A 27,486-nucleotide genomic window follows, 5' to 3' on the forward strand; every position below is an offset into this window, starting at 1 on the left:
TGAACAATAACATTTTTTAAGTTTTGGTCTCTCAGCTTTTACATGGTAGATCTGAGAGTCATGGGCAAAAATCAGACATATATAATTTTATCCATAACTCTGGGAAAAGTAACCTGACCCCAGCATTTGAAATCTGTTGGATAGAAACCTCAAATTTAGCATGACTGCTTTATTTATCAAGTCTGTATGCATAGATAAAGGTTTGATGTTAAATATTTTTGGCATGTATACCCCACTAATGAAGGTAATGCACATTTTGTGGTCAAAGTCATACTTGAACATTACAGGTCATATGTAGGAATTTACTACTGCCTGGAAAAGTTGAAATGATACACTTTGTTTTACCCAGTTTTTTAGTTGGATTATTGATGAATGTAACTTTAATTTCTTTTCAGGTATCTACAAGAAATTGGTTACACGGATACAATTATAGATTTAAGAAGTAATAGAGTAAGGTAAGGTGTTTCTGTTTCCTTAATTTTCTTTCCTTTTTTTGTGTATTTGTAGAGTTTTTGGTAGCACTAGGTATTGAATAATACCTTGAAAGAACTTTTTATAAAGTATATACGTACATTTATAAGTAGCATTTATTCAGTCTTCTTGATTGATGTGTTAAGCATCACACACTCATTTTGTTGGTTCCATTACTTACAGTACCTTGATGCAGATATAACCTGCTATACCCAGTATTTTTATAGATTTTGAGACTGACTGACAACTAAAGATCAAACATGACTTTGGTTATACATCTGTTGGTTGAACATTTCATTAGACATCTGTATTATATACTGGACTTTCCCTGAGTGTATATTGGATTTTATCAAAGACAACTCATTGTTATTGATATAGGCAGTCCCCGAGTTACGATGGAGATCCGTTCCTGAGGCAGTGACTGAAGTTGGTCCTAACTTTAAAAAATTTATGAAAATAAAAAAAAAGTGATGAAAGCCTTACCTTTAGTCCTGTGGTTGACTTGCACACTGGAAGGATGGCAACACTACTTATTTACAGAAGGCTGTAAAGAAATTAGTACCCAATATGACATTGCCTTAACTTCGGATTTTTGTCTTAACCCTTAATGGACGGATTGCCCCTCGGGAGTAGTAATGACAGATTTGGGGGGTGGATTGATTGATCCTGTAGATAAACAGTATTAAGCGCCATTGATTTGGAAAGAAGTGCCAATACAGTGGTCCCCCCGTATTTGCAGGGGATGCGTACCAGATCCCTCTGTGAATAGTTGGAACCCCATTAAAAATGCTTGAAACCTCCTATTTCGTTAGTTAAAACTCAAGAAAAAACACTAAAAATTTTCATAATTAGTTTTTTAATAGGTTTATCACACAAAAAATGCATATTAATAAACATTACCTTAATATAATTTATCTAGCCCTAAATCCCCAAAAACCGCACCAAAATTTACCACATTGGCAACCCTGTTACCTCCTATTCTGTCTGCCAGTTGGCAACACTGTCGTTGACAGATACGAAAACCTTCCCTCAAATCAGTTGTTAACGAGCGCCCGTGTTGTTTACATCACGGCCGCTCTTTATAAATTTCCTTAAACATTTTTGTGCCTTTAAAGCTTTCATTATTTGTTAAATGAAACTTTATATGAATTACCACTCACGCATTACATCACGAAATAGTGAATTAACTTTGATTTCTGTTGTGGTTCTTATCTTAAATTACGAACTTTTGCGCGACCCGGAACTACTGACCTGTCCAATTCTACAATGGATTACCAAGAAATTACGATGCTTCCTTCTGCCAGCAACATCAGGAACTGCCCGGTTTGTGGGACAAGGATGAGTAGCAGGGAGTATGAACCCCATGACATTTGTAGTTCTTGTCGTGGACAGGTTTGTGACTTGACTTCTCGTCGTGACGTATGTAAGCCCTGGTCTGACAAGGATATGACTGCTTATATGAAACGCCAAACAATCTTGCAGCGTAAAAGATCGGTTAAGGAGAAAAGAAATCGATTGCTAAAACTGTATCTAACGAATTCTTTGACTTGGGCGCTCATGATTCTGGCTCTTCGGTTTCGGTATCGTACGACTCCGATTCCGAATTAATTGATGCTTTGCCCCCTGTACAACCGGTAATTAGTGAAGTTAGTTCTGATGTAGATTCGAAGATTTTGGCAATGGAAACTACCTGGAAACAGAATTTTAAGAAATTACAGCTTAGTCTAGATAGAGATATTTCTGCTAAGTTTAACAATCTGTCAGAGAATTTTCAAGAAGCCTTTACTAGAATGTCTAACACACTTTTAGATTCATTTTCAGCTCCTCGTCAGGTACCTGTCGACAGCACCATGGGTAACGGTGCGACAGATACCCCGGCTTGTGAACCTCGTCATGGCGAAGGCCTGGAGGGATCCGGTCCGGGCAGGTGCCTAACGAATCTTTACCCAACGTGTCCCTGTTAGTTCCGTAACAGTGCCAAAGGGCGCTTATTTAGGAGAAGGGGGGAGGGATATTAGTGTCAGACCTAAGATAGCTAGTCGGTCAGGATTTTACTTCAAGGGAAGTTTTTAAGTTAGGATCTGACGATGATGATGATGATGACGCGGATTCGTGTGATATTGATGTTTCCTCGAATGGATGTCATGATGTAGAATTCAAGAAACTTTTTGATTTAATTTTGAGTTTTCTTCCTCAGGCAAGGCCTAAAGAGCAGAAGCAGCCTCCGCCTCGTTGTATTACAGAAGGGATTTTTCTTGACGGTCCTTCCCGGTCACGGGAATTTTTACGTTTTCCCTTTGCCCAGAGGTTCGCGAGAGTGAGGACGGACGTTGCCGCTAAACTTTCGAAGGTGATCGGGGAAGGGAAGAGGAAGCTCTCTTCTCTTCTACGACACCGGAGAGGAGTTTACCAGGTGGCGGATGATTCTTCATTCTCTCGACCCCCCAAGCCAAATCCTGATTTTGTCCGACTTTCAAGTCAACCCTTGCCTTCTAAGGCTTCGGTCTCTGTCTCAATTGAAGATTTTATTGCTATGGAGGCTGTTATGAGCTCCTTACAAGAAGCTCAATCCTTCAATATGTGGGTCCTCGAGGGCTTTTAATGTATATCAAGGACTCCGGGTTTGTTCCTCCTGATGCTCCTCTTTTTGAGAAATTCTGCTCATCCATTTCAATCGCTTCTGTACATCAGAACGAGCTTGCTGCTTCAATGCAGGCCTTTCTTGTTTCTCTAAGGCGTAACCTGTATTTGTCGCAGTTACCCTCCTCTGTATCGGAGATTCAGAGAACCCGTCTGTTGTCCTCTTCTCCTTTTGGCGATTTCCTTTTCGATATTTCTGTGCTTTCTGAGGTTTTGAAGGAACATCAAGGTGATGCCTCTTCCCAAGCTCACTGGGCCTTATCAAGAGCTTTTTCCTCTGGTCTTCCTCCCATTCCTTCAAGGAGTAAGCGTAAGTTTAGGACCAGATCTGTACCTTCTGCTCCAGCCCAACAACCTCCTCCTGGCTCTTTTTTTCCAGAGTACATCTCAGGTTGCTGGTGCCTCTTCTTCATCCTCTGGTGCTCACCCTTTGAAACGCGGGAGAGGTTCTTGGCGTGGCTCCAAGGGCAGAGAAAGAGCTCAACCTCCAGGAGGACCTTCTTCTTCTTCTTCTTCTTCTTCCTTGTCTCTGCGTAAGAATTTTCGGAAGTAGGAGTCATCACCTCGCCTGGAGACCGCAGTAGGAGCTTGTCTCTCCCGCCATTGGTCAGCTTGGCAGGGGAGAGCGGTGGATGCTTGGGTGGTGGAGGTCCTGAAGGAAGGTTACGAGATCCCTTTTGTTTCCAGACCTCCACTTTCCAATCGTCCTCTCGAGTTCAGCAGTTATTCCCCTCACTCAATCAGGGGTCAAGCCTTGGAGAAGGAGCTTTCGGCCCTCTTGGAGAAGGATGCCATAGAGCGAGCTCCTCCTTCTCCCGGGTTTTTACTCTCGGATGTGTTTGTAGTTCTAAAGGCCTCGGGTGCCTGGCGCCCCATCATAGATCTTTCGGTTTTGAACAAGTTCATTCTAAAGTCCAAGTTCAGGATGAGACGGTCCAGACTGTTCTTTCATCCGTCAGGAGGGGGGACTGGATGATTTCCATCGTCTGCAGGATGCTTATCTGCAAATCCCCATCCATCCAAGAAGCAGACCTTTACCTTCGGTTTTTCACGGACTCGGGAGTTTTCCAGTTCAAGACCCTTTGTTTCGGCCTCACCACTGCTCCACAGGTCTTTTCTCAGGTGATGGCTCCTGTTTCAGCTATTCTGCATCAGTTAAATGTAAGGATGCTTCGGTATCTGGACGATTGGCTAGTCCAGGCCGAATCTCTAGAGAAATGTCTCCGGTCGAGGGAGATAGTTCTGTCTCTTTGTGTCGAGTTGGGCATTCGTGTCAACTTCGACAAGTCCAATCTAATCCCTTGCAGATCATGACTTATCTGGGGATTGTTTTGAATTCCCAGATTTTGAGGGCTTCTCCCGCTCAGTAACGGATAGACAAGCTTCCGAGTCTGATCGAAGAATTTTTGTCCTCCGTAACGCAGCCAGTTTCTCTTTGGAGGTCTCTCCTGGGCCATTTGTCATCCCTCATCCAACTGGTTCCCGGAGGTCGTCTCAGAATGAGGTCCCTTCAGTCGACATTCGCCAGTCATGGGATTTCCGTGTCCCTAGGACACGATAGTCGCCTCTTCTCCACAATGTCGGAAGGATCTCCGTTGGTGGATGCAAGTTCACCGCCTCAAGTCAGGGACATCTCTTCTTTCGGTTCCTCCGGACCTAATGTTTTGGTCAGACGCCTCGGATCAAGGTTGGGGCGCACACCTGGGCTCCGAAGCCGCTTCGGGCCTTTGGTTAGAGGAGGAGAGGAGCATGTCAATAAATTGGAGGGAACTGAGGGCAGTGTACCTAGGCCTTCTTTCATTTCAGGAACAACTGTTGGAGTCTGTTGTCGCCGATCTTTGTCCGACAACACCACAGCAGTCTCGTACTTGAGAAACCAAGGCGGCACACAGTCCGGATCTTCTCACTCAAGAAGCCCGATCAATCCTGTGTTGGGCAGAAGACGGGGATTACGTTGGTCCCTCAGTTTATCCTGGGCCATCACAACGTCTTAGCAGACGCCTTGTCGAGACCGAACGAAGTTCAAGGGTCGGAGTGGACACTTTGCCAGGAAGTCTTCGACAGCCTCAGGAAGAAATGGCCTGTCACAGTCGATCTGTTTGCCACCCCACTGAATTTTCGGTGCCAGATATTCTTCGCCCCTTACCAGACTCCTCAGAGTGCCGGGACAGACTCTCTTTTGCAGGACTGGGAGGGACTTCAAGCCTATGCTTTTCCTCCGTTCTCTCTGGTGAGGTCAGTCCTCAACAAAGTGAGGGCAACCAAGCGTCTGGATCTCACCTTGATCGCCCCCTTCTGGCCACAGAAGGAGTGGTTTCCCGACCTTCTGGAAGCACTGGTGGAACCCCCCATTCGCCTGCCAGAGAGACCAGATCTTCTCAAACAACAACCCCATTTTCATCGGTTCCATCAGAGGCTCCACATGCTTCATCTTCATGCCTGGAGACTGTCAGGAGGTTCTCCAAGCACGAAGGGTTCTCCTCCAGAGTGGCGCGACAGTTGGCTCTTGCCAGGCGGCAATCAACCAGAGTAAATTATCAGGCTAAATGGTCGGTTTACAGACGGTGTAAGTCTCAAGGACATTCAATTTCTAGACCTTCCTTACCGAAAGTAGCGGAGTTTTTAGTTCATTTACATCATGACAGGGCCCTGTCACCTTCGTGCATTAAGGGTTATAGGTCTATGCTTTCCTATGTTTTTAAGGCAAGGCTTCCTGAGATCTCTTCATCTTATGTCATTAGAGATTTACTTCGATCTTTTCCCTATCTCGACCAGGCGCAGTGTTCGCCTCCGACATGGGACGTTAACAAAGTCCTTCAAGCCATAAGGTTCCCTCCGTTTGAGCCTCTGAATTCTGCCAAATTTAGGGACCTCTCTTCTAAGACACTCTTCCTTGTCTCACTGGCTACAGCCAAGAGGGTGGGTGAACTGCAAGCACTCTCTTTTCTGGTTGCCAGATCTGGACAAGACATGATTTTGTCATACCTTCCTGAATTTGTCGCAAAGACTGAATCGTCTGATAATCCCATTCCCAGGTCTTTCGTACTGAAGTCGCTGGTCGACTTTGTTGGTAATTTAATTGAGGATTAGTTCTTTGCCCTGTTAGGGCGCTCTCATGTTATTTACGCCGCACGAAGGACATTCAGGGTCGTCCCCGTCATCTGTTTGTTTTCACCCGAAATGTCAAGAGACCTATTTCAAAGAATGGTGTATCCTTTTTTCTCAGAGATCTGATCGTTAAAACTGGTGGTTCGGCTGCTGGGGAAGACCAGACGCCGAGAGCACACAGTATTAGAGCAGTTGCTACATCAGTAGCTTTTATGAAGAACGTCTCAGTCGCCAAGGTGCTTGAGGCGGCGACTTGGCGTTCTAATTCTGTTTTTGCCTCTTTTACTTGAGGGATATTTCTCTAGTTCTAGGCGACCTTCGTTCTTTGGGCCCGTTGGTGATGGCAGGACAGGTCGTCAGACAGGAGAATTAGGTAGTCTTCCTGTTTTACGTTTGGTTGCTACCTGTATATTATTCATTAATTTTTTGTTTTGTTGTATATGTTTTTTGTTTTTGTATTATAACCCATGGCAGTTTTTGACGTAGTTATAATGGGAATTAGCAGTTTGGTATTTAGGTGTTTTTGATGACAAGGACTGACTGCTTGGCAACTCATGCTGCTTCCATTTTCAGTGTGAAATGGTTCCAGCCACTGGGTTGTCGGCACTGGCGACTACGCTTCTCCCAGAGTCGATGCGACCTAGGACTAGCCACTGGTTCGCTTGTCCTGACGACTCCTGCTTCTTCCACTGTCCTGGACAGGGAATTAGTCGATGGATCGTCTGCGTCATCTGATGACTCGCTCACCATCTACTTTTTGTCTCACCTGTCTTCTCAGAGTCAGACACTCGTGGAGATCAGGCGACATTTAGTAGCCCTGAGTTTCTTGTTGACGAAGTCGGTTGCGTTGATACACCCCCGATGATCGTGTAACATGAGACCAGGTTGGACTGTCAGGCATTCGTCCTTCGGACTGAATCGCCTTTTTGCTCCGCGCTCCTTTCTCTGGCACCAGAAAGCTCGAGTTAGGAGTTGCTCATGAGCCGATTCGTTGCTGGCGACTTCGGGTTGCGTTGATACACCCCCAAGGTTTGCTTAGCTTTGAATCGCCCAGACAGTCCAGACACTCATCCTTTAGGGAAAGAATAGTGCTTGATAGTCTTCAGGGTGCAGCCTTGCTGTCCGCAATTCGTCTGACTGGTCACCTGGTCGGTCACCTGACTTTAGTACAGACGGACTGACTATGCACTTACTCCTTGTCCTGTGCTACCGCAGTTGGTGGCATTATGGTAGGAGACTTTGAGTTGTTAGTATCTTTGACCTTGGGTTGAGTTTTGACTGCCTATGATATATATTTCTTTGTTTGTTTTCTCCTATTCTGTCCGAAGGGGAAATTGTATTCAGATTCCCTCCTCCTTTTCAATGTGGTTAATCGGGCTAGATAAATTATATTAAGGTAAGTATTTAATATGGAATTTTTATTCTAAAATTAATATTAATAATACTTACCTGTATAATTTATCTAGTCCCACCCATCCTACCCCACGATCTGCCTATCACAACTGATTTGAGGGAAGGTTTTCGTATCTGTCAACGACAGTGTTGCCAACTGGCAGACAGAATAGGAGGTAACAGGGTTGCCAATGTGGTAAATTTTGGTGCGGTTTTTGGGGATTTAGGGCTAGATAAATTATACAGGTAAGTATTATTAATATTAATTTTAGAATAAAAATTCCATTTTATGATGAAATTGATAAAAAACCAGGAATTTGTGCTTATTTCTCTTAAAAACTACCGAGAATAGGTGAATTTTCCACGAATAATTCGGGGAAATGTTCCAGAGAGAAATCCTCGAATGGGGGGGCGTCCACTGTACATTTATACCCAATAAATTTACTAATGGCAACTTTTATACTGACTAAAAATCAAGACTTGGCGGATTATGCAAGCTTAGTAACGATTTTGACTTGAAGTTGAATGTACTGCCTCGCTGTCTCATGTGATGTCTTTTTGTAAATTTGCTCATAAATATTCCAAATGGCTGCTGTTGGTTTTAGTTCTTGTCTTTTATGATAGCATGTTAGTTATAGATGTAATTTTGCAAAGAAAAGTGCAAAGAAGAATTAGAAAAAACATATAAAAATAGAAAAGAAGTTCTCTGTAAATTAATGTAGATATTTTACAACAAATGTGCTAAGAATTTGTTACTGATTTTATTTCTTATCTATTTTGATATTGTGTTAGCTGTAATGGTAATTTTACAAAGTGAGATAAAATTATTTATTAGAAAAAACATGTAATTTGGTAAAATTTATGATTGTCTTGTCAAAGAGGCCCACAAGGGGTTGTAAATAGCCATTTTCAACTAATCATGGAAGGTAGAGAAAATTTTTTAGCATTTTTTTCTTTCACCATGTGCATTTGCATATCTTCCTCTTCCCATTGATGTATTTTTTCGTAAATTGGCTGTATATACAGTCGCCGCCAAGGAGCTTTGCTGCCTCGAGCCCTCAACGCGTGACACCATGAAAAAAATTGCAATAAATCTAAAAAGTGGAAAAACAAACCGATATTGCATCCGGGTACTTGCCAAGCAATCCCTTAATACTTTGTAGGTCCACCTTTGCAGAGAATGACCTCCATTAGCCGGTTAGGAAGAGAAGCAACTAGATTTCTGAAGATCTCTGGGGAGGTGTCACCCCAGGCCTGAAGAAAAAGTAATAAGAAATGAAAAATGAAATGGATAAAAAACGGGCAAACTGAAAACCGGCTTTAAATCAGATAGACAGTAACACGTCTTATCTTAAAGGCGGTAGGAAAATAACTGGTATGTCACAGGTCGCCGTGGGCATTCTGGGTATACATGCCCCGTGACCTGGTATAGATGCCAATAGTCCCTGGATCTCACGAGTGTAATTTTAATTCTACCGGTTTCCAGCTTGGCGCTAGTAAATCCCAATGTTATATTCAAGATGTCTGACTAAACAAAAGGAAACTGGCATATTTATTATTTGGCATATAATATGAACACATATCTTTGGTTTGCGCCAAAATTTTTTTATTTTTTTAAATCAGGTTTACTATGAAAAAAAATTATAAAAAAAAATGAAAAGATTTATTTTTGACTGGAGAGCTATCAATTTTTTAATTGTGAAAAAGAGTTCAAAGTTTTTTATTTTTCCTATAATCTGTACATATTATTTGACAGCTGTACCAAATTACAACTAAAAATAACAAATAATAAGCACAGAAATTCCAAAAAAAGCTGGTCAGAGTAACCTGATGTATATATGGGAAAATTAAGTTGCCCCTCTGAGCCCTGAAACAATTTGTTTCATCTCCCAAACAATTTTTTGCATAAACTTTTGATTCTCATTGGTTATTCCCCATCAAAACTTGGAATTCTTTTTTATATTTCATGTCTGAAAAAAGTTTTTGATTTTGTTTTTTGGTTTTGCGATTTTGTGTCTTTGGCGTAGCTGTATTTTTTTAGATTATGATTTCGAACTCATTTTGATTAGCGTATTGAATAGTATGGATATTTATGTACGTATTTGCAAAAAAAATTAATAAAAAAATTTTGAACACTAAGTTAGCAACAAGTCCTCAAGGTTAATGGGAAACCTTTTTCAGCTATCTGAAAAAAAAATGCATTTCTGGCTCGGGCTACAAATGCCTGGGGGGATATCAACTAACTGTTACTGTTACTGTGAACTCAGTACACTCTGTAGTCCAATTTGTCTATTTACTATGTGCAAATGCGAGCTCTTTCTGCTTTTGTAGGTGGGTTAGCAGCATCGTCTTCCTAGCAACAACTGTTGTACTCAAACTTTTTCTGAATCACGTCTTAACGAACCCGTAGCCAAAGTGTCAACATGTTGCTCCTCCAGTACTTTGGACGTAAGAGTGGGTTTGCCTCCCCAGCACATTTCAACTTCCCCCCTCACAGGAAGAGGACAGTTTACAAGGCCTCCCCATGGAGGTACCAGGAGGAGGGATTTCATCTCCCCCTCCCCCCTCACCCTCCACATCCCAATCTTCCCTCCTATCGCCCTTAGGGGGAGATGGTAGTGGTGGTCTCAGAGGAATATTGTCATGTTCGCTCAAATCAGTTGAGTTCCCAGTTCGTTAATTTTCCCCCAGGCATTTGTAGCATAATGCCAGAAATGCATATTTTTTTTTTTCCAGATAGAGCCAAAAAAATTTTCCCATTAACTTTAAGGACCTGGTGCTAGCCTAGTGTTCGATATTTTTTGATGAATTAGTTTTTGCAAATAGATAAATGTCCATACTATTTGATACTAATCAAAATGAGTTCAAAATCATAATCTCAAAAAATGTAACTATGGCAAAAATACTAAATTGCAAACCAAAAAAAAAATTCGAACTTTTTAATTTTTTTATTTAAATTTTTTTTTTTTTTTTTTTTACATGAAATATAAAAATGAATTCCAAGTTTGATGGGAATAACCATTGGGAATATAAAGCTTATGAAAAAAAATTAATTAGGAGATGAAACAAGTTGTTTCAGGGCTCGATGGGTAAATTAATAATTTTCCTGTATACATGTCAGGTTGCTTGGACCAGCTTTTTTTGGAATTTCTGTGGAGCTTATTATTTGTTATTTTTACTTGAAATTTGGTACATTTGTCAAATAATATGTATAGATTACAGGAAAAATAAAACTTTGAACTTGATTTCACAATTAAAAATGTTATAGCACTCGAAAGTCAAAAATAAATTTTTAAATTTTTGTCGGAAAATAAATTTTTTCATAGTAAACCTGATTAAAAGAAATTATTTATTAGTGCAAACCAAAGATGTGTGTGTATATTTTATGCCAGTTTCTGTTTGTTTAGGCAGACATCTCGACTCTGAAAATTGGAGAATGCAAGCCAGGGGTGACCCTGCCCAGAGATCTTCAGAAATCTTGTTGCTTCTGTTCCTAACCGGCTGAAGGAGGTCATTGTCCACAAAGGTGGACCTACAAAGTATTAGGGGATTGCTTGTCGACCCTGACACAATATTATTTTGCTTTTCCTCTTTTTAGATTTGTGATGTTTTTTCGTGGCGTCACGTGTCGAGGGCTTGAGGCAGCAAAGCTTTTTATTCAGTTATTAATATTGATTAATACTGTATTAAGTTTGATAAGATTAAGTGATATTAACCCTTAAGCGCTGAGCTGGTATTTCCGAAAGTGTCTCCCGTATGCCGGCGGCATTCGCGAGCAAGCGCTGAAGCGGAAAAAAAAGTTTTTATACATTCAACTTACCTGTCAGATATATACATAGCTATTACTCCGTCGTCCGACAGAAATTCGAATTTCGCGGCACACGCTGGCAGGTTAGGTCGGTGATCTACCCCCACCCCCCCCCCCGCCGCTGGGTTGGAGGCGGGAATAAGGAACCCGATAAACCCAAACCCGTTTTTTCTAATTCATATTTTTTCTGTCGCTTGGAATGTAAACAACGTTTGCAGTTCCTCCTGATGGATTTTCGTGTTTCATCGCCATCGATCGTCTGGGCTAACTTTTACAGGGAAGTAATGGATCTTTGGTTCGGCATACGCTTTTGTTAACTTTTAGAATTTTTTGATAAAATTAACTTCGAAAATTTAGAAGATTAGTGACGTGTAACTACCGAAGTTTTCGGTAGACACTCGTCCACTTTCACAGAAAGTGAATTACGTATACTTTCATGAAAGGGAATTACTTATATTTATTCATTAATACAAATAAGTGTTAGAGTTTGATTGAGGAAATGTATATCTTTCTTCCTAGTTGGGGAAGTCAGAAAAGTAACTATCCTTTAGAAGCTTTATTAGCTCTTGTGTTAACGAGCAATTATATTAGTAACAGTACTAGTAGTTGTTGCATCCTCATCACCTTCTTACTCTGCAGAATCTACAATATCATATTTGCAAATTGTAGACTTTGGATATAGTTCGAATGTGAACTCTTAGAACGTAAGAAGTGAATATAGTGTTCCCCCATTACAATGGAGGGTGCGTCTGATCGGCTCTGTCTCGCTCTCAGGTCTAGACCTCTTCCAAGCTCACAAGCCCAGAGGAGAAGGAATGTCGAAAACCGTAGGTAGGATTTCAGAGAATCCCCACCGGTCAGGCGTCCCCTCGGCAGTTCTGTAGAGCGTCCCAGACTGCCAGGGATAGCCATTGGAAAGGCATCCTAAAACAGTGTTTCTCCCTTTTTATGCCTACGGTTCCTCGATGGATAGAAGAACTTCAAATGAATGAAATTGGCGAAGATCCTCGTATAATGCCTTCTGGTAGAATTATTCAAAATTAGAATGACATTAATCGATCCACCTTTCGGAATCAGGCGACGATTTAGCGCCTTCTAATATTAGAGTTCATTCGATAACATTTGTGATAAAGTCATTGTTCGAACATTTTTTTTCGCAACTAGACGAGAGCGCTATCCAATGGGGTATGAAATTGTTATTTCACATAAGATTCCCCATCGGTGCATTTTTAGATATAAATCTATTATGATGAGAAACGATTTAGATTGTTTGTCAATCGAATGAATTATATGGATCTCGTTGAGTGATAAAAGCATATATGTATGACTTTTAAGCTTCTAGCTCCTACCATGCTTAGGACAATCGCCTTAGGACTACGGTATGGCAAGGCATAGACACATACCGAAATTTATGCTATAATGGTCAAGTGAAATCCTTACAAAATTTCTCCTAAATTAATACGGTTTTTATCCTTAATGTAACAGTATTATAGAGGATTCTATTAAGCTGAGTATGAGTTATATGATGCTATCGTGTCTTCGAGAAGTGATCGGAGAAGCATATCTTTATTGGTGGATTGAGAGTAGGATAGAACATTTTTCTTCGTGTTAGAAGAGGTTTCCATGAATTACCAGTACCCTTCTAGGACTTTCCTAGGAAGGAATAGGTTTAAAAGAATTGTTTAGACGACACCTATTTAGTTTCTAGAACTTGTCGAAGTCTCTTGCTTAATTATGCTTATATAAAAACTTCCTGAAGTTCGATAATAATTTATAAGATTCCTTTATTTAATGGAGTAACTGGCAACTATGGAAAGGGAAGGCCAGACTGCTTTCGCTTTGAAGACCAACCAACGCAGTCGCAGTACCATCTTGTTCTCAGTCGTGAGAGGTCGTTTACAGCTCTCTCTCCTGCGGAATGGGATAACTAAAACCGTATCTCTTCCCTACAATCGTGGTCTTAGCCTCGGATTGAGGGAATACTGAAGCTATCATAAATAATATAGTGTCTGCCTTTTGTTAGGAATCTTTCAATAAGAAGGATATTACAACCTTTCAATGCTGTTTACCGTAGGTAACATGATTAAAGGATTCTAATGCAGCAGAACATGATATTATTTAATGCACTCATACTTACGAAAGCATGGCTTATTAGAATACATACTTAGTGAGAAGAGAGATGTAATAGAGATTCACTTCAAGACTACGGTAATGGTTTAAGTCTTTCGAAAAAGGACACAACCGTATTTAGAATCGGATATTGCGCAGAAGTTGTATGAGTCGGATGGGAAACATTCTTTTAGTGGGAAATGGTTTCCCTGAATGGATTATACTACGTATATAAAAGTTTTTCATAAGAACGGAATTAACATATGAAAGGATGTCGGGTACCATAAAGACACAGATGTTCTGGCACATAACATAAAGATAATTAGTAGGAGGCGCCAGCCTGGCGCAGATGCGCCACCCTGGCGCGGGTTGCGCCGGCCTGGCGCAGGTTGCGCCACCCTGGCGCAAATTGCGCCAGCTTGGTGCAATAAGCCTAGAGCACCATCCAAAATATTTCTCGTTTGAGCGAGTTATTAAATAAAAGCAATGCAAGAATTTGCGAGTCCGTGAGAACCTCGATCGACGATAATAACTGTTAAAGTATGTCTAACATTTATTGCAAAGAGTTGTGAGAACCTGCGAGAAGTCTTCTTCATAGATCTCTTAGCAAGAAGAAGACGAACAGTCTTCCTGTAGACTGCTTCCTTTTCCTCAAACCATGCCATAAGGAATCATAAGCGCCAGCCAGACGCCTGGCTCTAACTAGAAAATAATTAGTTAATATATATACCTTAGAGCAAATTATGCTTTCCTACATAGAGCTGGGAAGTTACTCAGTCCCTCGACTGGAGTGGTCCTTCTCGTTCAAGAAAGAATAATTCCCCTTCCGATATACTCGTATTAGAGGAAAATTGAGAAGAAACATCCAACTATGGAAGTACTGTAGAATTATAGGATTCTTACAGCACCTCTTCTTATTTTGATATAGAGATTTCCTGACCAAGGTTGCGAGTAAAAGGCCATAAAGGCTCCAGCCAGGCTTTAACCAGGTGATAGGCGCCAACCAGGCGCGAGGCGCCAGCCAGGCGCGAGGCGTCAGCCAGGCGCGAGGCGTCAGCCAGGCGCGAAGCGCCAGCCAGGCGCAAGACATCAGGATCTCCAATTTCTCAGTATTTGGAGATAGACTTTCCAAGAGTTTCCTCTTTGAGAACTGACACAGATCAGTTTTTTCCTGACAGGGACACAAGTTGTCGCACAGCGGCCGTGGCCCTTGTCAGGATTAACTGAAATTGCGGAAGTCTCTAACAAGAACAGACTTCTCATGTCAGGTAATATAGTGGTCGCGTGAGCGACTTCTTTCCTGGCAAGAGGAGTTGTTTTGGGAGAAACTCTTTTTGCCAGATCAACCCTCTACTGACAATTATTCTAGATATCGCACAGGCAAACGTAGTACGTGTCAGGATAAGTGGGTTCTTCTGCTTTATAGACCTTTACATGGTGAAGAGAACTGATATCTTTAGAGGTCTCTCGCTTTCCTCAACCTTATGAGACAAGTGATAGAAAATATATCGGACTCATAAGTTAATCTGGGTGCAGGTTTTTAGAAAGACCTTGGCAACCCCTTTTATTGCACGTTTCGGCTAGTCCCTTGAACCATGCAGCTCCTCTTTCTCCTCTTTCATTGTTATTAACAGGATGGTATATTATCCTACTCCTATTGTAAACATATAACAAGGGAGACCTTGTAATGTTTTTGGTACTGGAAAAGACTCGTAGGAGCTCTCAGTATTGGGTGAGAGGCTCTTTCAAGTATCTGAACCGTACATTACGGCCTGATGTCCTAGGATAGGAATCTTGAATGATTCTCCTCGATCCTGGATCAGTTAGTAGGAGAATAGGATAATAATAATTTGTTTTGCAGAATAACGATGATAGAATTTTTCCATTCTCTCGTTGCCCAGGCACGAGGACAGGAAGAAAGAATATAAGTAGAGAGGTAGCAATATACACCATCTTTATGTTATAGAAAGGGGAATAAAATTTAGTCTTTTTCCCCTAAAAGATAAACTCTTTACAGAATGTAAGACAAAGGGCGTCAAAGAAAGAGAGGATATATGTTATGCCTCATTTTAGACTTAGAGAGGTTGGATTCTCAGAGGTCACGTTCTTCTCACAGCAGGTTTTTGGAAGTCTTTTCCAAGACAGTCTGAATATTCTTTCAGCATCTATTTTAAATGGACCTTAACAACCTCTCCACTCTGAGTCTGTCTGCGTGCAGACTGACAGAAGTGGACATGAATGAGAGGATGTTTCAAGGTAAACAAAATGACAGTAGTCATGGATAAGATATATAATTACTGCAGATCGTGCTTGAGGGAATGAGGAAACTGTCCTCTTCCGATACCTCTGTGAACCACATAGCGGTTTTTTTTTTCTTCCCTTTCAGAGGGAAGAATTACCTTTGTATATATCTGCTATCAAAGAACGCAGTAAAAGGCTATACTCTGTCTCTATAAAGGGAATTGGAGACTCAGCAGAGCATTAAGATCTTCGGGGGATCTTACACAATACCTCTATACGACAAGACTTGGAGATCTTATAGTTACAATGGGATCCTATTTGGGCCTCAGATTCCGTGTTCTGACAAGATGGAACTGCTCCTCATCAATGTTTCTCTTGGTACTAATCGACCAAAAGGACGAGTGAGATTTTGGGCTTGGAATCTGGAATCAAATTCTAGAAAGACTCGGCAATGGGTTCCTGCCAGCATGGTATGTTTGGCAAAAGAACTATAACCTTTTATTCCTGGATCAACGCTTTCAGATAAAGGATTCGTTGTCCAGGCAATGTAATTTTACGTTTATCTACCAAAAGAAGATAAGGTTTTAACGTTTGCTGACAGAGTCTTTGGAATACGATGAGGGCTCAAAACTACTTCCAGAAGGTTCGAAGAGATATGTTTAAAAGAGATAGAAATCGGGAATCCTCCCAATACAGCTCAGAGTCTCCTTAAAACTTCCAGGCTCTTTCCCTGCCTTCGTGCAAGGATAGGGAAGATTTTGCAACGAGAGAACTCGTCAACATGTAGGAAGTGCTCGTTAGCAACTGAAGTATCAAGTATGATCCTCCTCGGAGAAGACTGGTCTCTCGGACTATTAGATTTCCTATCGTCTACTGGATGTAGCCGACTAAAAATTACCTCCCCTTGTTGCAGAGGCCATAAGCTCAAAGTGAAAGAATTTCTTCCACCCTTTTCCTTTCTCCTGATAAACGATTGTGGATGTTCAGACTTTCGGACAATGTAGCGCCAATCAGGCGCCAAATGCCAAACAGGCGTAAAGACGCCAGAGCAAGACAGTCCAAATAAACACTGTCATTGTCTGATGAGGAGAAGGAGTAGGCCTCTAATCTGGCGCAGATGCGCTAGAGGCGAATAAATCAGGCAAATAAAGTGTCCGAGGTGGACATCGCCAGTTTTCATCGAGACTTAACAAGCTCGAATCTCCTGCAAGTGGGGAGAAGTCAGCCAGGCGCGAGGCGCCAGGCAAGCGAAGCACCAGCCAGACGCGAGGCGCCAGCCAGGCGCGAGACGCCAGGCAGGCGCGAGACGCCAGGCAGGCGCGAGGCGCCAGGCAGGCGCGAAGGCGCAGGCAGGCGCGAGGCGCCAGGCTGGCGCGAGGCACCAGCCAGGTGCGACGAACGCCAGGCAGGCGCGAGAACGCCAAGGCAGGCGCGAGGGCGCCAGCCAAGGGACGAGGTGCCAGCCCCAGGGGCGAGGCGCCAAGCCAGGGGCTGAGGCGGCCTCCAGCCATGGCGCAACTCCAGGCTCTGGGCTTCATCCAGAAGAGATCTGTTGCAAAGAAAGCCCTGGTCTTCTTTGGAAGAGTGGAATTTCTAAAGCACTTCTTGAGTAACTTGATGTTTTCCTTCAACAGCTAAGAATTAAAAGCGCTTGAAGTGCGAGCTTTTAACAATTCTTGTTCTTTCCATAACAATATGTCGTGAGAGTCATATTAGCTGTAATAACGGGAGATGCAACTCTGTGTTGACTTCTCTTTGCACGAAGGAGATCAAGTGGGCCTATGAGAGATCCTTCTCTCTGTTATACGTGTCCACGGATGCGTTGCTGGGGTGGGATAGGAGCCAACACTGATCCTTAACTAGTGAATTAAAATTTTTTTTATTTTTTATTTTAACATAAGTGTATTATTTTCTGGGGTTATTTGAAATGAGTTTGGGGATAGCTCTCTTCAAATTAAGCACAAACCCTTGTGTTAGGATCAGGTGATCGGGATCGGTGTTGTGCTCCTTAAATTATGCCAATAGGCATTGGTGTATTGTCATGTAAGTTGGATAAGACCCCCCATTGACAATGACCACTAGATTCTGTCAAGTAAGTGGATAAGACCCCATTGACAGATCTACAAGAACTCTTAGCCATAGGTCACATCCTCGCTGAGGCTCTTGAGAAGAAGCAGACTACTAGCAATAGCTAGGAAGTCGACCCTTCGTCTAAACACATAGGAACCAAGGTTTTATTTATTTATTACCTACAACGTATGTTGTTTACCTGTCTATTCAGTAATAGCTGTCTTTTACCCTCCACCAATGGTGTGAATCAGCTATGTATATATCTGACAGGTAAGTTGAATGTATAAAAATGATATTGTTATGATACAATAAAGTTTTATACATACTTACCTGGCAGATATATACAATTAAATGGCCCACCCAGCCTCCCCTCAGGAGACAGCTGGAAGAAAAAATATGAATTAGAAAACGGGTATGGTTCCTATTCCCGCGGGGGGGTAGATCACCTGACCTACCTGCCGCGTGTGCCGCGAAATTCGAATTTCTGTCGGACGACGGAGTAATAGCTATGTATATATCTGCCAGGTAAGTATGTATAAAACTTTATTGTATCATAACAATATTTTTTTTAAAAAATCACAGCACGCTTCATTTTCAAGATTAAGAGTTCAATTTGGCTCCTTTTTATTGTCATTGCCTGAAGTCTAGTATGCAACCATCAGAAATGAAAAAAAAATCATTATCATATGTAAATATTGGAATATATGACAGCACGGAAAAAAATTTCATATATAATTGTATACAAATCGCACTGTGAGCAAAACGGTTAAAGCTAATGAGTTAATTATTTTTTCGTTGTATTGTACACTAAATTACAATGATTTTGGTATATAACAAATTGTAAAACTATCAAAGCAACACAGAAAATATTATCACGCAAAAAAAAGCTGTTTTGTACATGCAACTTACCCGGCAGATATATATTTAGCTATAGTCTCCTACGTCCCGACAGAATTAAAAACTCGTGGCACACGCGACAGGTAGGTCAGGTGATCACCCCTCTCCCGCCGCTGGGTGGCGGGACTAGGAACCATTCCTGTTTTCTAATCAGATTTTCTCGTCGCCGGTTCTGACAACATCGTTGTTGGTTCCTCCTGCATTGAAATTCTTTCTCGCTTGCTGAGGATCTTTTCTGGATTGTCCTTTGGTGACGTATTTGATCTTTGGCTTTGGCATATGCTTTTGTGGACCGTTTTTGGATTTTGGATTAGAATTTTCTTCAGTATGTCTGACGTTACACCTGTGTTCAGTGTGTGTATGAAAGAGGAGTGTAAGGTGAGGTTGCCGAAAGCTTCAGTAGACCCTCACACTATTTGTGTAAAATGTCGGGGGAATGAATGCTCTGTCTATAACACCTGTGTTGAGTGTGAAAGTTTGACCGAGCAAGAAAGGAAGAATTTGGCTGCTTATATTAGGAAATTGGAGAAAGATAGAGTCAGGAAGGCTTCCGTCAGAAGCTCCAGTAGGTCCTGCTCTCTTGATCAGGAGGTAGATCCTAACTCTAACATAGTTTCTCCTGCCTCTAATATGGTTTCAGCCCCTTCCCCCTGCAGCGAACCCAAAGATTCGTCTTCGGAGATGGCTACAATGAAAGCATCTATCCATAACTTGCAATCTCAGTTACGAGCTATGGAAAGCAAAGGTAAGGACAGTGATTTGTGCAGTGTCCCCAGTGCAGTGGAGGGGGCGTCTGACCGGCTCCGCATTGCCCCTAGGCCTAGACCTCTTCCAGACTCCCAAGACCAGGGGAGGAGGAATGTCGACAGCTGCAAGGAGGATGTAGAGTATCCCCAACGGTCAGGCGTCCCTTCGGCAGATCCTGTAGATTCGTCCCAGGCTGCCTTGGATAGCTACAGAAAAAGCATCCTAAGGAAGTGCTTTTCCGACTCCGATTCGTCCTCACCTAGGCGTGGTTGGAGCTCCGTGACGAAGTCGCGCCCTCTGAAGAGAGCCTGGAAGCCGCCTTAGACTCCAGCCCAGAGCCCTTCCCTGAGTATTCTCCTTCGCAGAAGAAGAGAGCTCTGAGATCTCCTGAGTCCTCTCCGGAAGGAGTACGTTCTTTTACGAAGAAGTTCCTGGTAGGCCTTCAAGAGCAGTTGTCGGCACTAGTCGGCTCGTTTTCCAAGGGCACATCTCGCAGGAAGGATGTCTCCCTACCGGTCAAGAGCTCTTTTAAGAGACCTCCTTCTAGCCTACGCTCGGACTCTAGCAGGCGCCCCTCTCCTGGAAGGTGCTCCACTCCAGCAAAGCTTTCTGCGGCTAATTCCTCCACTCGTCACGGACGATCGTCTACTCCTGCCAGGCGCTCTTCGTCGAGTAAGCACCTCTCCTCTTCTAAGCGACCTTCTAGGAGTGTGTCGCGGGGCGCAAGCGCCTCTCCTGACAGGGGCCAGGAGCCTGAGAGCCTCCTAGATGCGGACGGTATCCGAGCTAACAGTAAACTCCTTGATACTTCAAGACGCACTGTAAGGGACTCAAGCTCTTCTCCTGGCAGGTGCCAGGAGCAGCGCAACATACACGGAAGCAGCAGGCCCCGTTCTCCTTCCAGGCGCTCTCCAAGGGACAGAAGCTCCTCTCCTTGCAGGCGCCAGGAGCCTGAGAGGCTCCTCGATCCTTGTAGGATCAGAGAGAGCAGTAAACACCTCTCTCCTTCCAGGCGCCCTCGATGGGACTCAAGAGCCTCTCCTAGCAGGCGCCAGGATCTTGGCAGGCGCATTTCCCCTTCTAGGCACCCTCTAAGGGATGCAAGCGCCTCTCCTGTCAGGCGCCAGGATCAGGGCAGGTGCCTTACTTCTTCCAGGCGCATTACTCCTCCCAGGCGCTCCCTACGGGACGCAAGCGCCTCTCCTGGCAGGCGCCAAGAGCCTGACAAGAGCCTAGTACATAGTAGGCGCCCTACTCCTTTCAGGCGCCCTTTAAGACGCAAGCGCCTCTCCTGTCAGGCGCCAAGAGCCTGGGAAGCTCCAGGATCTTAGCAGCAGGCGTCCTACTTCTACCAAGCACCCTCAAGCGGAAGCAGCTACTTCGCCTTACAGGACCCACATTGGAAGTAGACAGTGTTCCCCTTCCAAGCATTCTGCTAAGGAGAAAAGCGCCTCTCCTACTAGGAGTCCTTCTCCTAGGAAGCTTTCTTCTCCAGCTGCTATGTTGGAAGAGGTTTCAGAGGAGGAATACCCTAAAGACGCTGGCGTCTCAGACTATAATAGACTCGCAGCTCTACTGCTTCAGGAGTTCGGAGACTCTCTTCGCCCGGCGGACCTCTTCCCCAGGATCGCTGCTTTCGAGCACTAAGCTGTCAAAGTCCCCCTCCTTCGTCAGGATGCGCCCTACCCTTTCTATGAGGAAAGCGATTAAGGGCGTAGAGAGCTGGCTTCTTTCTAAGAAGGAAGCAGGAAAGACTGTCTTTTCCTGCTCTCCTTCCAAGCTTGCAGGGAAGCCAGGTATCTGGTATGACACCAAAGAGCCCATGGGATTGGGTCTTCCTTTGTCAGCCGATGCGGATTTCTCATCACTAGTGGACTCTTCGAGAAGGCGCTCACTACTTTCGGCGAAGGCTTCTTGGGGGATGTGCGAGATAAACCATCTCCTCAAGGGCCTGTTTTGCACTTTAGAAGTTTTCAACTTCATGGATTGGTCCCTAGGACCTCTGGCCAAGAGAGCTCAGGACCCGGACTTCGTAAATATGGACGCGTTAGCCAGCGTCTTGTCCTGTTTGGACAAAGCTGTAATGGACAGCTCCACAGAGATTGCGTCCCTCTTCGGATCGGGCATCTATAAGAAAAGGGCAGTTTACAGCTCCTTCCTGGCTAAGTCCGTGTCGCCTCTCCAGAGATCCGCTCTGCTGTATTCGCCCCTGTCGAGCCACCTTTTCTCGCAGGAGACAGTTAAGGACATCTCTAGGTCCTTATCTGAGAAGGCCACTCAGGATCTTTTGGCCCAATTGCCCAAAAGATTGAAACCTGCGGTCCCGATGACCAAGAGGGAGAAGATTCCCTTCCAACAGCCCTTTCGAGGAAGGACTGCTCCTAGAGCCTCTCTTAGGAGCAGAAAGCCAGAGAGGAGAGGAAGATCGAGAAGATCTTTCTCGAAAACCCAGTGAGACAAGAGTCCTCCAGACTACAGTAGGTGCCAGACTTTTAAAGTTTTCCAAAGTCTGGGCACAGAGAGGGGCGGACGCCTGGTCCCTCTCTATCCTCGAGAGAGGATACCTAATCCCCTTCAGGGAGAAACCTCCCTTGATGACAACTCCAAGGGAGTTAACAGCAAGATACAGAGATCCTTTACGGAACCAAGCCCTTCTACAGTTGGTAGAACAGATGCTGGACAAGGAGGCCATAGAAAGGGTACGAGAGCTCCATTCCCTAGGGTTTTACAACCGGCTGTTTTTAGTGCCAAAAACCTCAGGAGGGTTGAGACCAGTCTTGGATGTGAGCGCGCTGAATTTATTTGTAATAAAGACAAAGTTCGCGATAGAGACGACATCCTCTGTCCTTGCAGCCCTTTGTCCAGGGGACTGGAAGGTGTCCTTGGACCTTCAGGATGCGTATTTCCATGTTCCAATTCACCCTTCATCCAGGAAGTACCTCAGGTTCATGGTACGAGAGAAGGTTTTTCAGTTTCGTGCTCTGTGCTTCGGGCTTTCAACAGCCTCGCAAGTGTTCACGGGCCTAATGAAAAATGTAGTACATTGGCTACATTTGGAGGGAGTAAGGATCTCATTGTATCTGGACGACTGGTTGATTCGTGCCCAGTCAAAAGATTGCTGTCTGGAGGACTTGACTATGACGTTGAAGCTAGCCCAGTCCTTAGGACTGTTAGTAAACCTCGAGAAGTCCCAGATGATTCCCCAGCAAAGCATTGTCTATCTGGGGATTCTGATGGATTCTCGCGGTTTTCAAGTGTTTCCATCCCAGGAAAGACGAGATCACTGTTTACAGAAAGGGGCAGCTTTCCTAGAGAAAGAACATTGTTCCGCGAGGGATTGGATGAGTCTTCTGGGGACCCTTTCCTCGATGGAGCAGTTCATTTCTTTAGGAAGGCTTCACCTAAGACCCCTGCAGTTTTACCTGAGGGAGAATTGGGTATCAGAAGTCCCAAGACCTATCGGACTCCTTCCATCTCTCAGAGAAGATAAAGGAGGATCTCTGTTGGTGGTTAGACCCAAACAGACTCAACCAAGGCGTCTCTCTTCATATACCGAGCCCTCGCCTAGTGTTATTTTCAGACGCCTCGGAGTTGGGCTGGGGAGCAATTCTAGGTGCGAGAGAAGTGTCAGGCACCTGGAGAGGGGAACAGGTGTCCTGGCACATCAACAAAAAGGAGTTGGCAGCGGTTCATCTGGCACTCCTTCACTTCGAGTCTCAGATCACAGGATCGGTGTTGCAAGTGAACTCCGACAATACCACAGCCCTAGCTTACATCAGAAAGCAGGGAGGAACTCACTCCTTCTCCCTATACGAGAAAGCAAGGGAGTTGCTTCTATGGACCAAGGAGAGGAACATCACTCTCCTTACCAGGTTCATCCAAGGAGAAAGGAATGTGAGGGCAGATCTTCTGAGCAGAAAAGATCAAGTCCTTCCCACGGAATGGACTCTGCATCCAGAAGTGTGCAACAGACTTTGGAACCTCTGGGGAAGACCAAACCTAGACCTGTTTGCGACACATTGGAATGCGAGACTGGAGAACTACTGCTCTCCAATCTCAGACCCAAGGGCAGTAGCAGTAGATGGTCTGCTTCTAGACTGGTCGGGAATCGATGCGTACGCTTTTCCCCCATTCAAGATCTTAGGGGAAGTAATGAGGAAGTTTGTCTCAGCGGAAGGAGCAAAACTGACCCTCATCGCCCCGTTCTGGCCAACTCAAGATTGGTGCACAGAGGTACTGGAATGGATGATAGATTTTCCGAGGTCATTTCCACTCAGGAGCGATCTTCTCAAACAGCCCCACTTCGACAGATACCACAAAAACCTCCCCGCTCTCAGTCTGACTGCCTTCAGACTATCGAAGGACTTGTCAGAGCGAGGGGTTTTTCATGCGGAGCTGCAAAGGCTATTGCAAAAGCCAGGAGATCCTTGACTTTACGCGTCTACCAGTCGAAGTGGGAGGTGTTTCGAAGATGGAGCAGGGCCCAGAAGGTATCCTCTTCCAGTACCTCTGTGACAGACATAGCTGACTTCCTCCTTTACTTGAGAGAGAAGTGCAAGCTTGCTGTCTCCACAATGAAAGGTTATAGGAGTATGCTTTCCTCTGTCTTCAGGCATAGAGGCCTGAATATTGCAGAAGACAGAGATCTCCATGACCTAATCAGGTCTTTTGAAACCTCGAAGACCAAGACTGCTAGCCCACCCAGTTGGAACCTGGATGTGTCCTAAGATTTTTGATGTCTAATAAATTCGAACCTCAGCATACAGCCTCTTTCAGAGACTTGACCAGGAAGTCTTTGTTTCTCTTTGCTCTTGCCTCAGCTAAGAGGATAAGCAAACTGCAAGCTTTGGAAGGCACAGTTGGGTTCAAGAAGGACGCTGCAATCTGTTCCTTCAAACCCCTTTTCCTAGCAAAGAATGAGAACCCTTCTAAACCATGGCCAAGAACGTTCGAGGTTAAGGGACTGTCTTCGCTTGCAGGAAGAGATTTAGAGAGGACTGTGTGTGTAGTCAGGATCCTCAAATTCTACCTTGAGAGGAAGAAACAACTTGGAGGTAATGTGGAGAGTCTATGGTGCTCAGTTAGAGACCCGAAGAGAGCCATTTCTAAGAATGCCCAAGCTTTCTTCATCAAGGATGTAATTAGAGAAGCTCATGTATCCTGTGAAGACGAGCTCCTCAAGCTCCTAAGAGTAAAAGCTCATAAGGTGAGAGCCATCGCTACCTCTTTGGCATTTCACAAAAAGTTGTCTCTCCAGACTCTTGTTGAGTCTACCTACTGGAGGTGTAATTCAGTTTTTGCATCCCATTGTTTGATAGACGTTCGGGTGACTTATGATAAGTGTTTCTCTCTTGGAGCGTACGTATCTGCGGATTCGTTGCTGGGACAGTTTATGTTAGGTATTTTATTGGTTAGTGATGTGTTTTTATGGTTGATTGGAAGAGGGTGTTGGAAGTGTACCCCTTTCAAATCTTAGTTCTAACAGTGTTAGTGTGGTCAGGTGGTCGGGATTGGCTGTTGTGCTCCTTGTTGTATTTTGGTACCTAAAGCTCTGTCATGTAAGAGGGTTAGTCCTCATTGATATGATACAGGGGAAGGCTCTGCCATGTAAGGGGGTCAGCCCCCATTGGCACAATCCAAGACAAGGCTCTGTCAAGTAAGTGGGCTAGCCCCCATTGACAAGATCCAGAAGGGCTATCAGTCACAGGTCTCATTCTCACTGAAGCTCTTGAGGCAAGCAGACTCATAGACAGTATCCATGAAGTCTTCTGCCCATCCAGGTAGGAACCATGGTTTTTTCTTTATACCTACAACATATGTTGTTTTCCTGTTTTTTATTATATATATAGTATTTAGCTATCTCTTACCCTCCACCAAGGGTGCCAATCAGCTAAGTATATATCTGCCGGGGAAGTTGCATGTACAAAAATGATATTGTTATGATACAATAAAGTTTTGTACATACCCGGCAGATATATACGATTAATGGCCCGCCCAGCCTCCCCTCAGGAGACAGGTGGAAGAGAAAATCTGATTAGAAAACGGGAATGGTTCCTAGTCCCGCCACCCAGCAGCGGGAGAGGGCTGATCACCTGACCTACCTGTCGCGTGTACCGCGAGTTTTGAATTCCGTCGGGACGTCGGAGACTATAAGTTTATGTATATCTGCCGGGTAAGTATGTACAAAACTTTATTGTATCATAATATCATTTTTCAAAAATTCACCATAAATCGAAATATTGTGCTAGAGACTTCCCGTTCATTGCAAAATGAAGGTAATTGATTGAATATTACTCGACTGTAAGTGTTGTAGCTTACAATTGCAGTTTTCGACCATTTAGGTTGAGTTAAAGTTGACTGAAGGTTGAATTTTTTCTATATCGTTATTTATATGAAAATATTTCAAAACTGTTAAAAGCTACAACCATGGGTTGTTTTTTTGTTGTATTCTACATGAAATTGTGCACATTTTCATATATAAAACTTTATGTAAGGGCTAATTTAAAATGGTGCAAACATTACGACAATCGGACAAAAAAATTTCAGATTTTTTCTGAAGAGTTACTGCTCAGACATAAGGAAAAAGTTTTTTTCATAAATTCACCATAAATCGAAAAATTCTGCTAAAGACTTCCAATTTGTTGCAAAATAAAGGCAAATGATTGAATATTACTAGAATGTAATAGTTTTAGCTTACAGTTGCGTTTTTCGACCATCTTGGTCGAGTCAAAGTTGACCGAAGGTTGAAATTTTGGCACATCGTTATTTATATGAAAATATTTCAAAACTGATAAAAGCTACAACCATGGGTTGTTTTTTTGTTGTATTCTACATGAAATTGCGCACATTTTCATATATAAAACTATTTAATAGCTAATATAAAACTGTGCAAACATTACGAAAATCGGACCAAAAAATTTATGATTTCGGCAGTTACCTCGCGGACGTAAAGTTTTTTTTTTCTAAAATTCACCATAAATTGAAATATTGTGCTAGAGACTTCAAATTTGTTGCAAAATAAAGGTAAATGATTGAGCATTACTAGAATGTAAGGTTTTCAGCTTACAATTGTGGTTTTCAACCATTTCGGTTGAATTAAAGTTGACCGAAGGTTGAAATATTGGCACTTATCGTTATTTATATGAAAATATTTCAAAACTGATAAAAGCTACAACCATGGTTTGTTTTTTGTTGTATTCTACATGGAATTGCGCACATTTCCATATATAAAACTTTATGTAACGGCTAATATAAGACTGTGCAAACATTACGACAATTGGACGAAAAAATTTCTGATTTTTTCTGAAGAGTTACCGCGCGGACGTAAGGAAAAAGGTTTTTTAATAACTATAAATCAAAATATTGTGCTAGAGACTTCCAATTTGTTGTAAAATGAAGGTAAATGATTGAATATTACTAGAATATAAGAGTTTTAGCTTACAATTGCGTTTTTCGACCATTTCGGTAGAGTCAAAAATTAACCCAAGGTTGAAATTTTGGCACTTATCATTATTTATATAAAAATATTTCAAAACTGATAAAAGCTACAACCATGGGTTGTTTACTGTTGTATTCTACATGAAATTGCACACATTTTCATATATACAGTGGGGCCTCGCTTAGTCACGGATCAGCAATCACGAATTCAGTTAATCACGGGTTTTTCCTCGGACCACTTCTCAATCTACTATATCACTGGTATGAATCGCAGCATCGATGGCTTGTCCGTTGTAGGCTAAGCCTCGTCCGGTTCCGATAACCAGCAAATGCATGAACAGATTCACATTATATTAACTGACAATAAAGGAAATAAAACCATTCTCACCTTATATATTATTGGCATATCTTCATAATATTATAGCCTATTCATGGAATAATTCTACATCATTGACATCAACTTGTAGTTGAACGGCCAGCAGAAATGTAAACATTGAGTTACACTTAACAGCACCTTTGCCATTCTTAACCTTTTAGAAATGTTAATAGTAGTAGTGTAATTACAG

The 27,486-nt window shown here is 43.1% G+C and overlaps 1 protein-coding gene across 4 annotated transcripts in view; it reads left to right on the forward strand.

The window, feature by feature from the left end:
* LOC135201490 (striatin-like) overlaps positions 1–27,486 on the forward strand; it is a 131,787-nt gene that overhangs the window by 21,227 nt on the left and 83,074 nt on the right. For all 4 annotated transcript variants that reach the window (XM_064230472.1, XM_064230480.1, XM_064230488.1 and 1 more), the window contains exon 4: positions 396–455. In XM_064230472.1, the coding sequence (XP_064086542.1) occupies positions 396–455 (60 nt within the window). The remainder of the gene's footprint in view (positions 1–395; positions 456–27,486) is intronic.

The sequence above is a fragment of the Macrobrachium nipponense genome, chromosome 23 (genome assembly GCF_015104395.2).
Source record: "Macrobrachium nipponense isolate FS-2020 chromosome 23, ASM1510439v2, whole genome shotgun sequence".
Taxonomy (NCBI): Eukaryota; Metazoa; Arthropoda; class Malacostraca; order Decapoda; family Palaemonidae; genus Macrobrachium; species Macrobrachium nipponense.